The 14,603-nt window shown below is 34.8% G+C and overlaps 1 protein-coding gene across 2 annotated transcripts; it reads left to right on the top strand.

The window, feature by feature from the left end:
• The first annotated feature begins 5,921 nt into the window (after window positions 1-5,921).
• Window positions 5,922-13,439, top strand: LOC113764189 (phosphoribosylaminoimidazole carboxylase, chloroplastic-like). Of its 2 annotated transcripts, XM_027308275.1 has the most exons (16): window positions 5,922-6,284; window positions 6,699-6,914; window positions 7,045-7,156; window positions 8,087-8,149; window positions 8,266-8,404; window positions 8,945-9,000; window positions 9,104-9,177; window positions 9,294-9,441; window positions 9,566-9,739; window positions 10,786-10,873; window positions 11,119-11,235; window positions 11,730-11,827; window positions 12,006-12,123; window positions 12,197-12,291; window positions 12,729-12,835; window positions 12,994-13,439. In XM_027308275.1, exons 1-16 carry the CDS (start codon window positions 6,031-6,033, stop codon window positions 13,091-13,093), a joined length of 1,959 nt encoding a protein of 652 aa, XP_027164076.1. In that variant the 5' UTR covers window positions 5,922-6,030; the 3' UTR covers window positions 13,094-13,439. The 2 variants fall into 2 exon arrangements, with proteins under 2 accessions (XP_027164076.1, XP_027164077.1); XM_027308276.1 differs by lacking the exon at window positions 5,922-6,284 and having other exon boundaries at window positions 6,779-6,914; window positions 7,041-7,156.
• The last annotated feature ends 1,164 nt before the right edge of the window (window positions 13,440-14,603 follow it).

Here is a 14,603-nt window from a genome sequence, read left to right as displayed (position 1 = left end):
CCATCGCTTAGCCTAATTAACCATTAATCTGACTTACTTATCATTGTTGCTCATAAAGTTTCCAACCAAAATATTAATGTATAACCTACTGACAAAGAATAGAGTTGACTGAACATGAAATAAGCACTCTTACTAATTTCTTTATGTTTAAAGAAATAACCCACAGGTTAGGTGAACTCCTCTTTTTTTTTTTTTCTTTTTTTTTTCAACTACCATTTCCTGGTCGAACACCAATTCCCACTTCCCAGTCACCACCTGGGCCACGCTGGTTTCTTGAAAATTGGGCCCAGCCAGACTTAAAATAGGCCCGTTGGATGTGGGATATCCAAAGAAAGAGTTTCCATTATGTCTGATGTAATATGTTGCTAATTGAGTCGGATCTTCCGTGGATGTCTTCCTAATTTTTTATCATCTCCCTTTTCCAAATTCCTTCATTCAATATTTGTAACCGTAGAAAGTCTTAATCTAGTTCGTTCCCCTTTCTAATGATAATCAATTTCCAATCAAAGAAACTATAATTTGTCCTAATACATGCTCAATAGAGTCTCAATTAAAGGAATTTTGTCTTCTTCAATTGATTTAAAAGACTTAAGCAAAGGTTTGACCATTTGGGTTCTATTAAGACCTTGATTGATAACCCAATTCACTACTTAAATTTAATAGATTCAGATCTTAATATGTTCAGATGTGATTGATAACTAAAAATTAAACATTTGAATTAATAAGTAGTACTGAATTTTCTAGGCAAAATTTACTCCAACAAAAATATGTGATAAGCTATTCATTTATCACTTAATATGATATATACTAAAATATATCAAATTTAGTAACCTAATGAATTCAAATTTTAAATTTCAATTTTCAAACTTCAATTTTGTCAAATGCGCCCTAAGACAGCATTTAAATTGTAAACCCGATTAGAGATAGTTTTACAAGCTTATATTAATTAGAATTAACTTTTTATGCATTGACACGGTAGTGATTTTTTTTATACCAACAACTTTCGATATATATATATATATCACACGTGAAAGAAGAGGAAAAAAGAGTGAAGGTGTTGGTTTGTAAAGAAAAAAGTAAAGCAAAACAAAACAAAACATTTAAATTAACAAGAAAAAGAGGAGGAGGAAGAGATGGAAAGTGATAAGAATAGTAAGCCTGGTGGCATTGGATTCTAACCGGAGAAGAAGAAAGAATAGCTGATTGTCTTTTATTTACAAATTTTCTTATATTTCAATTTGACCCCTCTTATTTTAGATAATTATAAATAGGGATAATATCATAAACCTCCCTTAAAGTTTTTCTTAATATCACTTGGCACCCTTGAGGTTAAAAATATCACTTATCTCCCATAATAATTGCAAAAAAAACTATATTAACCCTCATGAAACATAATTCACATATCAAATAAATGGAGCTAAAAAAAAAGTCACTTTCTTCTCTTTTTTCTTTCTCCAATATTTTTCTCTTACTCAATTTTTTCGATGACTATGTGATTTTTTATTTGTAACTTATAGTACATTGAATTTTACGTGTCTTTTACTTTTTATGACTATGATAGAATGAGGTATAATTTTATTGTTTATTTTGAGTTAGCTTTTATAATGATCAATACAATTTAAATGCTTGGGCATGGGTTGAGAAGAAGTTGAAAAAAAATATATAATTCATAAGAAATTTATTTTGAACATATAGAGTTAAATTGGTGATAGTATATTTCTTTGTAAGTATCTTTTTATTATATATATATATATATATTTAGACTATAGTATTGTGACGTCTTGGTAGTGCTACTACAGATTGTTTTTTTAAAGTGATAGTTTTCTTCAAATAAACAAGTGGTTTTGGAGTATTTTTATTTAGCAAGTAAAAGGGTAGTTTAGGGTTCTTAAAAAATTTGTTACACAGATAACAAATGAAGGGAGGTAAGCAATATTTTTAAAACCTTAGGACGTTAGGTGATATTAAGAGAAACCTCAGGGGGTGTTTCTGATGTTATCCCTTATAAATATACATATAAAACTCTTTTTTGATTACCAGGGCTGCTTGTTTCACATATTGGAATCGGAAATGGAAATGGAATCATAGACTCTGGTTTTGGAATTAAAACTTTTCATTCCAATATCTTGCTTGGTTCACACATTGGAATTAGTATCATTCCAATTCTTGATGCTTGGTTTGATGAGTGTTTCGGAATTAAATGCAATTAAATTCCAAATATACCCCTGATATAATAATTCTTCTAAAACAAAAGAATTAAACATATGACAAATTAACATCTTCATAATTGTAACTACAATAATTATTAACTTTTTGAAAAAACATAAGAAAATCATAAATCATAAAAAAAATTAATACCAAAAAATAAATATAGTGGCTGCATTAATAAGGAGTAAATTTACGACAAAAAGGGAGTTTTTAAACTAACTTCCCAAAATGTAACGATTTTTGAGTCTCTTTTCAAAGGGTGAAAAACGCATTCCAGGAATGCGTTCTTCCAAATAAAAACGCAACTTTCGAATACATTATTTTAATTTTCGTAAATTTGTTTAAATATGAAAAATTGATTAAATAGTGCATAACATACCAGTTTTTTATGGGAAACTGGCAGGTTTTGAAGCGTGATTTATACCAACTCTTTATGAAAAAAATTGGTTAAATAGCGCTCAAAGGAAAACTAGTATGTTTTGTATTTAATATAAATTAAATATGTGAAAGTTAGAAAAAAAAAAGAAATTGCCCATAAGATACCAGCTCTTTATGGGAAACTGGCAGATTTTGTAGTATGTTTTGTACCAACTCTTTATGGGAAACATACTAGCTCTTTATGAAAAAAATTGGTTAAATAGCGCTCAAAGGAAAACTAGTATGTTTTGTATTTAACATAAATTAAATATGTGAAAGGTAAAAAAAAAAGGAAATTGCCCATAAAATACCAGCTCTTTATGGGAAACTGGCAGGTTTTGTAGTATGTTTTGTACCAACTCTTTATAGGAAACATACCAGCTTTTTATGGAAAAAATTGGTTAAATAGCGCCCAAAGGAAAACTAGTATGTTTTGTATTTAACATAAATTAAATATGTGAAAGTAAAAAAAAAAAAAAAATTGCTCATAAGATACCAGTTCTTTATGGGAAACTGACAGGTTTTGTATTTAATACGCTATTTAACCATTTTGTTATATTTAAACAAATTTACGAAAATTAAAATAATGTATTTGAAAGTTGTGTTTTTATTTGGAAGAACACATTTCTTTAACGCGTTTTCCACTCTTTAGGAAGAGACTCAAAAATTGCCACCCTTTAGGAAGTTAGTTTAAAAACTCCTTTTTTGGGAATTTACACCATTAACAAGTCGTTCGTGGTTCCTACATTAGATAATGATATGAAATAGATTTCTTCTTACATATATAAACAAAAAAAGGAGACTCAAATCACAAAAGCTAACCATACCAAATACAAACCAATTGTCTAATCCAGTCGAAAGTGCCACTCAATATCCATAATCTCCAAAAGACTAATCATATAACCATCTAATAATCACCTTAACAAAAAGAAATTGCCATCAAATCATCACTTTCCTGCTAACAATAATTTTACTTCAGCGAGTGGATGGAGGATAAAGGAGGTTAATTACATATTGTCGTTTCATTTCTGCAGGGAGATTGTAGAACACATGAAGCTTGGAAATCTGCTCCGAAAGTATGTCAGCTGCATTCATTACATCTCCACTCGGTAAAGCAAGTTTCATTAACTCAGCAACAACTTGATTTCTTCTATCGGAGACCAATTGCTCACGTTTATCCTCATTTGACATGGCTGCTGCCATAGTTGTGAAATTAGCTTGAATTCCCTCCACGAAATCTCCAAATTTTCTGGTGAGAAATTGCAATGATGCATCAAGATCACTCCTTGTTGTTGATGCAGATTTCATTTTTTTTGACACATTTGCAATGGGAGGTGATTGTTTCTTTTGTTTCTTGGAATTTCTTGTGCTTGTTGAGCTTGGTTGAGTTGATTGCTCCATGGAATTTACTTCATCTTCTTGAAGGTTATCATTATCCGAGTTTGACATAGCATCAAGCCATTTATCTCCTTCCTCCAAATTTTGGACATCTTCCATATCTTGGACAGCTTGTGCAAAATCTTCAGCAACATTTCCAGTGGCTCTGTCTCTTCCATATACAATTTCAAGATCTCCTAAATATGGAAATTTGACATCCCAAAGGCCCTTCGCATCCTTACGAGTCTAGAGATAGAATAGAAAGATAAATAATAATCTTAATAAAATGTTGAAAAAGGACATATCAGAATGTAAAAAGTAATCAATTTCTTACCTTGCACCAATCATCATACCACTGTTTTTCACAAGAAATCTTTTTCTCAGCATCATTCCAACTACAACCACTTTCTTTGCACATTTCAACAATTGCATGGAACCTATTTTTCAACCACTTAACTTTTGATTCAATATGTGGGCTGACTTGTTTGGTAAAAGTAGGTAATTTACACAAGATAATTTTAAGCAATTCGTTCATATAATTATTTTTAAATCCTCCATCTGATTTCCACATTGGATCATAAGCCAACTTTTGCAATATGACAACCAAACAACAATATTCACCAAACTAGATTATGACATCAAAATCTTTAAATGCATTAAACATTAATTGATCTTATTAAAAGGGTCTAGACATGCATCATACATCCATAAACACAATGATATATAGATATAAATAAGCATAAACAAACGAAATTGATGGTTGAAACTCGAAATCCTAATGTATAAATAACTATGAAACTGAAAACTATTCAGGCAGACAATTTTACAAACAGGTATAGGGCATGTAGAAGCCCACCCAAACTATACCAGTATTCACGGATCAAATAACCAAAAGATCAAGAATCGTCAACCCCTAAAAAGAATGCGTAATTCAAGAAAACACATTAGCTACCCAGTGAGTAGCTTGAAAAAAGAATTCCCTTCTTTATCGTCAGCCCCTAAAAAGAATCTTCAGCAACATTTTGGTCCAATTAGTTTTATTGTGTCAGATTCCCTTCTTTCCTTCTTTATTTTTAGCTACCCAGTGAGTAGCTTGAAAAAGCAGAGAAGAAGGAAGAGAAAAACTTGCATACGGGAAAGAAAATTGCAGAGCCAAGGGAGTTTGTAATCCACTTACCTGGAATCAAGAAATTCACCCTAGTAGAAGACTCTTCAACTCCAGAATTCGTTGTCCAAGGAAAATCGAACCCCACTGATCTTTATGGTTGTCCAATTGGTGAAGTAGAAGAGATAGAAAATCTGATGAAGAAGAAGAAGAGAAGGTGCGGCGTGTAATGAAGAAAAAGAGAGGGTAAGTTCGTCATAAATATTTTTGCTCGGGAATGAGTTGAGGGTTTTGTCCAAAACCTCCCAATTTACTCGGGAATGAGTTTTTAGAAATGATTCCAGAAATTGCATTCCAATAGACTTAACCCAAGCAACAAATAAGGGGTTCATTCCATTAGCTGATTCCCAAACCCTTTAACCAAGCAGCCTAGTTTTTGCACTTTTGCAGACGCTTCTCGATATTGTTCAAGGTTGCTGCTTATAAAATTTTAGATCGGTTAATATGCATTTTATTGTTATCTTTTATTTACAAAATCTCATTTATTGTGTTTGTAGATTGATTGTTTCACACCATGTGTAAGATGTGTCAGTGAAATTTTTTTTAAAAAAAGCTTTATTAGTATATTTAAATATGTATTTTTTAATATATATATATATACATATATATAATTAAAATATATACAGCGTCATTATTACGTCATTCGGTTGGACCATTGACTCTCGATTCGATCAAACTCTATATAAGCGGGTACCGCCCAATTACCGTCCCAATTCTTTATTATACCTGGCGACAACATTCTCCGGTTAAAAATTAAGCAAAGGTTTGGCCGTTTGAGTTCTACAAAGACAGTGCTGCTGCTCTCCAATTTACGACTGTTAGAGTTCATTGAGTCGAAGTTCGCACAGAGAAATTGCAAGAGAATGCTAAGCCTGTGTCCCAACTTCTCTCCGACAGCAGCAGCAGCAGTTGTAGTCATCAGCTCCTGCAAACTCGATTCTGCTGCTTCAGCAGCCGCTCTTTTTCCTCAGAGAACTAGAAATTCGTTATTTGGCTGCTCTCATATGCATCCCACGAATTCTTCCTCTTGTTCTTCTTGGATGCTGAGGCAGCGTCATACTCCTATAGTCATGGCTTCTGGAACTTCTCTTGATTCTCAAGATACTTCTTCCGCCAGGTAGCTACCCTTTCTTCTATCTCACTCTTGTGGGTATTTTTTTCATATACATGTTTTGCTGACTTTATTAGGAATACGTGGGCTTTGAATGCATTGTTTGGATTTAGGATTTGAGTTGTTATTCATGTTCTGAACATGCCGATGTATGATTAATGGTGGGATGTTCAACTTCTTGAATGGCTTTCCGCGATAGTATGTGAACGGATATGTGTATATACAGTGTATAGGTGAATAAAGGCGGGAACTTTTGTTCTAGAATTTTAGGTCAAAATTTTTCAAGTTATGCTATTATGGAACATTCTTGAAACGCGTACATTGCTGTAGTTAATAGTTTTACATGTTTACATGTTGAAGAATTTCCAATTCTGATAGTTCATAGAGGCTGTGGTTGATTTGGATGGTATTTTTGTGTAGGGGTGATACAAGACCAGTTCATGGATTGTCTGAAGTGGTTGTTGGCGTTTTGGGGGGAGGGCAGCTGGGCCGTATGCTTTGTCAAGCAGCATCTCAATTGGCAATCAAGGTAATTGTTTTGGACCCGATGGAGAATTGTCCGGCAAGTTCACTCTCTCATTACCACATGGTTGGAAATTATGATGATAGTGCCACCGTTCAAGAATTTGCAAAAAGGTAGGCTTTTTAAGGACACTGACGAGGTTTCTGAAACATATGTTTAGGTTTAGTTATATTAGTCCACATGAAGTTACTGAAGTCATATTAACATACATTTGTTACTGAAGTTAGTCTTTTACGTAGTTAGGTGTGGAGTGTTGACAGTAGAAATTGAGCATGTTGATGCTGCCACTCTAGAGAAGCTTGAACAACAAGGTGTGGATTGCCAGCCTAAGGCGTCCACTATAAGAATTGTTCAGGTTTGGCCCATAATCTTGATTGAAGCATACATTCTTCATAAGCCATATTGTGTTGTTTACGTAATGCTAGGAAGTAATGTGGGATACCTTCTAGTTAACAGTCACACCATTCATGACATATCCATGGTATTAAGAGATTGCTCTTTATTTGCCATATTGACGTCTTGCAATTTGACATGCTTGCAGCTGACCATTTAGAACAGAAATATGGTGATATGCCATTTGCTTTTGGGAAATCAAAACTTTTGTGTACGAGTGTCACCATTATGACACATAAATAGTTGCTAACAAATTGCTTCATCAACATCTGTAGTCGTCTGATACTACAGCAACAAGCAATATTGTTGCTGTTACCCTTGAATGATATCGATCTCGTATTTTTTTAATTTAGCTTCTAGCAATTAATTGTTATCGTGATGTGAGACTGTCGTGGTATTTTCCTAGTAATGTTAAATCGCTTTAGATTGTTGCAGTTTGTTTTCATTCTATTGATCATTCATACCAACAACAGCTGTAGAAAAACCAAAAAGGGGCATTGTGCATATGTTAATTTGATTTTCAGATAGCTGAAATCTTCATCATCCATGTCTTTTACGCCATACTTAATATACTCTGTTTCTTTCTTACTCTTGTTGCTTCAGCTTCATCATTTATGAGACAATTTTATCCACGAAAGTGATTAATCTACCTCTTTGGAATTATAGCTTAGCAATGTGTTCTCTGTTCCATGAAATTAAAATGCAGTTGCTCTGCCAATAGTCTTTACTATTTATGGGATAGTTATCCTTCCACTATATGCATCTTTTTTTCGAGATGAGGCAGATAGAAGTTACACTCCCAATTATTTTATGGTTGACTTTCTCCTCTTGATATTATAGAACAAACTTAATAATTGGATTCTATTAAATCCAACCCTAACCCATTTTGCAGGATAAGTATCTTCAGAAAGTCCATTTTTCTCGTCATTCCATTCCACTTCCAAAATTTATGCAGGTATGACAAAATAAACTTATAAAATACTCCTAGAACTCTCTTTCTTTCTTTGTTCTTTTTATACTGTGTCACTTAGCTATTGCTAAATGCTTGGACAATAAATTATGGTGACACAGATAGATGACCTCAATAGTGCCAAGCAAGCAGGTGTCCTTTTTAATTATCCTCTCATGATAAAGAGCAAAAGACTGGCTTATGATGGCCGTGGCAATGCTGTTGCCAACAGCGAGGAGGAACTGTCTTCTGCAGTAGATGGTAACTAAAGCATTCTTTTTGTTTAGTTCAACTTAATGGTCTTGTAGTTTTATAGTTATCAGTTTTCTAATTAACCCATGGCATCTAATTTTTTTTTTCAATCTCTTCCTGCACATCACTGTCTACAGATTATCTTTTATTACAATAGTACTATCATCTTAACATAAAATGCCCTATTTTGGCCATTTTTCAAGCCCTGTATACGTGGACTTTCATAAATATAACTACAGAAAATTAGACACCATTTTTTATGATCAAAGCTCCTCTAAATTAACAGTGCTTGGAATACCTTGGCGTCTTTAGACATTGAATGCAGTTTTTAGTTTTGTGCTTTGCTTGCAGGTGTCGGTATATTTTAAGTTGTGTGGATAATGTACTAGTGAAACTGAAACTGACATGGAAATATGCGAGGCATATATAGATCATGATGGAATTCATGTTGCACATTAATTTGATGTAGATCCAATATTTGCTGTTTTGGTTCTCGATTATTGAAAATTCATTAACTCATCTAAGTCTGAGGTACATTCTTCTTTCCAGCTCTTGGAGGGTATGATCGTGGTCTGTATGTAGAGAAATGGGCACCATTTGTAAAGGTGAGCATTTTTTTTTGTATAAATACTAAAATGCTTAATGGAGAAAGCAAAATGATTCAAATCTTTCTCATTAGTATTTTCTAAACTAGTTCATATAATTCAGGAACTATCTGTCATTGTGGTGAGAGGAAGAGATAATTCTGTCGTGTGTTACCCTGTTGTTGAAACTATTCATAGGTGAGCTACCTGATTCAATACTTGACACAATTTGCTCTTTGTTCCTATTTGGGTATGACTAAGTCTTGTTATCCTAGTAACCTCTCGTGCTTACTAAGATTATATTTCTGTTATAGGGAAAACATTTGCCATATTGTCAAATCACCTGCTGATGTGTCATGGAAGATTATGAATCTTGCAACTGATGTTGCATTTAGGGCTGTTAGCTCATTAGAAGGTGCTGGTGTATTTGCTGTTGAGTTATTTTTGACAGCAGATGGTCAGGTTGTACACTGATTTCTTGCGTGGGCTTGAAACTTCTTTAAATAACTTTCCGAGATGCATAAACATAACTGCTTTCAGACTGATGTTTATGTACTCTTATAGACTCATGTGTTTGAATTATCAGATCTTATTGAATGAAGTGGCTCCTAGACCTCATAACAGTGGACATCACACAATTGAGTCTTGCTATACTTCACAATTTGAGCAGCATTTGAGGGCTGTAGTTGGTCTTCCCCTTGGTGATCCGTCAATGAAAGCACCTGCTGCTATCATGTACAATATACTAGGTGAAGATGAGGTGATTAACATGTTCTTTCTCAGTTCTTGCCATTTCGGCTTTTTCTGCGCAAATTATTTGCTAGCATTAGAAGTATTTGTGGCTAATGGTGCATGAATGCCTACCAACTACAGTAAATGCTTAATGCTCTGCCCCTGCCTCTCCAATTCTTGTTTTAAGTCCAATTGCGGTACTGATATGTTAGAGATAGATGAGGGCAGAATTGATTTCTCCCTGAGAGTCATCATGGATTTACTGCTTTTCTTTTGGAGGGTGGACAATGATGTTACTTGGGCTTGACCGTAAGCAGTTGGAGTATCTATTTTCCTGTTTGCTTTTTAGTTATTATGGGTCAGGTGAAAGTGAGATTTTTTCAGTCTGCCAGATGAGCTAAATTATGTGCATATTTGTTATTATCTTCATATTACAGCCTTAAAAAAGCAGTTGCTCTGTGTGAAAATACTCTGTTCCCTTAATTGCTTGTCTAAAAGCAGATCGGTTGTTTGGTTAATTCTTTCATGCTGCCCTAATGTTACACTCCTTTAATGAAGAACACAATGTATAGAAGTTGGTAATGGCATATAGAATTGTGAAATTTTATGAACAACAATTTTTTTAGGAGTAAGATGTAGTGTAAAATTTGTGTACTACCAGTGCTTAGTTTGGGGGAGACTGGAGCTATGTGAAGTTAGTGCTTATAAGTAATGGTTTCCATAACTTCTATAGGGAATCTTGCTGGATAAGGACAATGGTTACAGTGAATGCTCAACCAATCAGATTGGGGAAAGATTTAGATTTATTTAAGGGTGTTACCTAGTCAGCTTAACATCAGTATTCAATTCTTCTCTCGTGTTCCCAGACTTTACATAGTGATCTCCACTGACATGTTACTTAAATTTGAAAAGATATGATTTTCTGACCGATTATCTGTCCTGTCAATGGGAGCTTTTTGTGCATTTTATGGACCTGTCTACAATGTACCATGTCATTGACAGGCTTTTGTTATTGATTATCTGTTAGTAATGATATAAACATGTTTTGATTAAACCTGTTACTTCTGCATACAGGGGGAACCAGGTTTCCTTTTGGCTCATCAACTTATTGGGAGGGCATTGGGGATACCAGGGGCCTCAGTTCATTGGTATGACAAACCAGGTTGGTTTGCTTGAATCACCTCCTTGTTCACCTTTGTGAACAGGTATCTTGGGAGGAAAACATCTAGTCACCGTATTATGAGTGACCAACTAGTATTTATAGGAGTACAAACCTAACCAACTATTTACAAGAATACCCTTACTAACTTATTATCTACAAGACTACTGATATTCTCCTAACAACCTTATTTGTTTTTATTGATGTAATTTTACATCCTTGGTTCGAAATTTGAATTATCTTTGCAGAAATGCGAAAGCAACGAAAGATGGGTCATATCACTATTGTGGGCCCTTCTGTTGGTGTTGTGAAAGCACGTTTAAGGTCAGTGTTGAGAGAAGAAACTGTGGATGGTGAGACTGCAGGTTAGTTGTCGCTGGTGACTGTTGCTACTGAAGGGCTTAAGAGTTTTGTGTGAATTGTAACACGAAGTTGTGACCCAAATTGAAGCAATTTGGATATTTACTAGTGAGAGATTATGTATAGACTGGAACCTGTTAACTGATTATTTTACTGATTTTTGCTTTATTCATGATTTATCTTGGGTATCCTGTGACCAAACCCGTCTTTTATAGAAACCTAACTCCTCAAAATCCATTTCCAATGCAACTAAAATTTTCGTTTCTCCTGTTGTCTTCTCTCACCCTGCTTTATGTTTTCCTGGTTCTTCTCTCTCTCTCTCTCTCTCTGCCATTATTTTGGCTTGGTAACATATTTTATTTATACGACACTTTCTTTCCAAAGGCTGGGTAGACAGTAAACTTGTGAGTTTGCAGTTTTGAGCACCATTTCAGTCACAAATCCTGTTTTGTATTTGGCTGAACCAGTAGATAATGTGCTGATATCCTTCTGCTTGTAGTACTTCCACGCGTAGGTATCATAATGGGCTCTGATTCAGATCTTCCTGTCATGAAGGATGCTGCAAAGATCTTAAGAGAGTTTGATGTGCCTACCGAGGTTAGTTTTCCAGTTTTCAGTCAGTCATGTGGCTGTATGTTTTTTGTGTATGCTAACGACTTGATCAGGCTTTGTACATTCTGACAAGTTGATAAAACTTAAAGATATAGTATAATAGCTGAAACATGTAAAGACGAGTGTAACCTGAAGTAGCATTGGAATATTTTCACATTTGTAGGTGAGGATAGTTTCGGCTCATCGTACCCCTGAATATATGGTTTCTTATGCATCATCTGCTTGGAAACGAGGTATTCAGGTCATTATAGCTGGTGCTGGAGGTGCAGCCCATTTGCCAGGTGGATATCACAGTATTTCGTATAATCCACTAATAATTTGCCAAAAACTCACTGAGGTCTTGTACTTCTGTAGGAATGGTTGCTGCATTGACACCATTACCAGTTATTGGCGTCCCTGTACGTGCTTCTACACTAGATGGGCTGGACTCTCTCTTGTCAATTGTTCAGGTAATTCTCAGACTGATGTTAGGCAGTAGTAGGGATGTTTTTCTAGATGTCATTGAGACTTGTTTTTGGTGTTGAAAGCGGACTATTTCCGTTTTCCTAAGCCGACAGGTCAGTGTTGCGAGTAAAGTGTTGGATACACAACACCATTTCTTTTGAAGCTGAAGTTGATGATGAAAAGTGACTTCTTCATTGTTCATAAGGGCTATCTTTCTTTCCAATTTGTGGTTCCCCATATGTTGTTCATATGGATGGGTTATCCAAGGTTGAACCTAGTGGGTTGTTACTCTTAAAGGGACACTATACGGTATCTATTTCTCGTTAGTAATATAGTTTATATGATATATTTTTTCTTTGTTCTCATTTTGGTCAGTCTGATACTGTTTTCTTGATTGTTGATCAGCACAAACTGAAATCATACTTTTTCGTGTGCTTGCTAGATGCCAAGGGGTGTACCAGTTGCAACTGTTGCAATAAATAATGCCACAAATGCTGGTCTATTGGCAGTGAGGATATTGGGGGTTCGTGATTTGAATCTACAAACAAGGTTGGGCATTTCTGCACTTTTCATCCCTTCACATACACAGAACACAGGAATCTTGAGGAAAATTTAAAAGATTTAGTGGTAGATAATAACTTCTTTGTTAATTGTGTGTAAGTGGTTAAATTTATGAAACAAGTTCATCTTGGTGCTTCATTTTGTAGAATGGCCCAATACCTAGAAGACAGAAGAGACGAGGTGTTGGCAAAGGGAGAAAAGCTCGAGGAAGGGGGCTGGGAGGATTACTTAAATTCTCAGAGATAAACAGCTAACAATACCGTGTCTTACAAGAATCCATGTGCTTGCAGTAAACATAAACCAGACTCAACCTGACATTTGTTATTGCATGTTTGGAAGTGCAATGGAGGAACCAAATTTTCTGTGCGGGAGATAGTAGTTAGTGTACTCAAATTGTTTCATGATAGTATTTTTGGGGGTTTTTAGTGTCTTTGGGGGCTTGCGGAACATTTCCATCAGCAGCCCCTACCCTAACATCTCTACTTTTTTTTTTTTGAAAATTTTCCTTGGATACAGCAGCATTGCCATTTCCTTTATTACCTTCTTTAGAACTAAGGTTAGTTCATGTTAGAGAAGAAATCCTCGAAAATAACTCTATCTTTTCTCCGATTTTCAACTTATTGTGTTAAACAATTAGTAATACAAAATGAGAGGAGCGACTTTCAATTCATACAGAATTAGAGGAGCGATTTTGATGTAGTATTTCTCCGATGCCATAGTATATGATGGCATTTAGTCTGAGGCTGGATTTTTTTTTTTTTTTTGAATAGTGAATCACCAATCTTGGGATTTACTTCATCGAGTTACATTGGGATTCAGGGATAGTGAATCACCAATCTTCGGGCACAACTCCAGTTGCAATTGCTTAGGATTTAGATACAATTTGGCCTACGGTAAACTACTCAACTTCAATGGGCTAAGTACAATTGCTTAGGATTACGTGATAAAGTCATCATGATTCATCCCAGGTAGCAATAACAGGACTTTGTAGTAGTGAAATCTCCGCAACTCTTTGATGGTAAGGGAGTTAATGGCGATGTGTAAGAATAACCTACTCCCAGTTCTTGCACAAGGAGGAATTAAGGGGGAGGAAAGGTTCGGGCAAAGTTTATATTATTTGGGCCCCAAAATGCGAAATCTCGTACTTGTATGCCCTCGAATTAACAGCAAATGAAAAGTTTCGAAAGCTATTTTTGCTAAAATCATATAAGATATTTTGTTAAACCAGCCAGACTGCTGCAATTAGCTGAAGATGCACTTTGTCATGATCGTATGTACATGATTTGCTGAACTAACTAATCACTAGCTTAAAAATAGAGGCACTGATACAATGCATTAAAAGCTGGAATTATATTATAAAAGAAAACTCTACGACGCTTTTAAGGTATCATTCGCTCGCAGTTGCGACAGTAATTTTAAACTTGAATTTTTGAAATTATTACAATTTAACGATAAAAAATAAACAATTATTTCATCATCTAACGATAAAAATTTGAGAGTACTAAACCTAAAAGGTACATTTGAATCTCCCCATAAATAAAGCCTCCCTCCAACCGGAGAAAAGAAAATTGAAAGAAATTGGCCATTGCCAAAGCTTGTAACCTTGCACCGACGCTAATTCTAACCATGGTATTAGCTATCATGCCTAGTGACTCGAAAAAACTTACTACTGTTTCTTGTTTACGTTAGTTTCAATTCGTTTTAACAATTCGTATCAACATAAGTTGGTTTAGATGGTAAAAATAAGTCACTTTCT

The sequence above is a fragment of the Coffea eugenioides genome, chromosome 2 (assembly GCF_003713205.1).
Source record: "Coffea eugenioides isolate CCC68of chromosome 2, Ceug_1.0, whole genome shotgun sequence".
Lineage (NCBI taxonomy): Eukaryota > Viridiplantae > Streptophyta > Magnoliopsida > Gentianales > Rubiaceae > Coffea > Coffea eugenioides.
The sequence above is the reverse complement of the archived record's forward strand: the minus strand, read 5'-3'. Positions and strand labels throughout refer to the sequence as shown.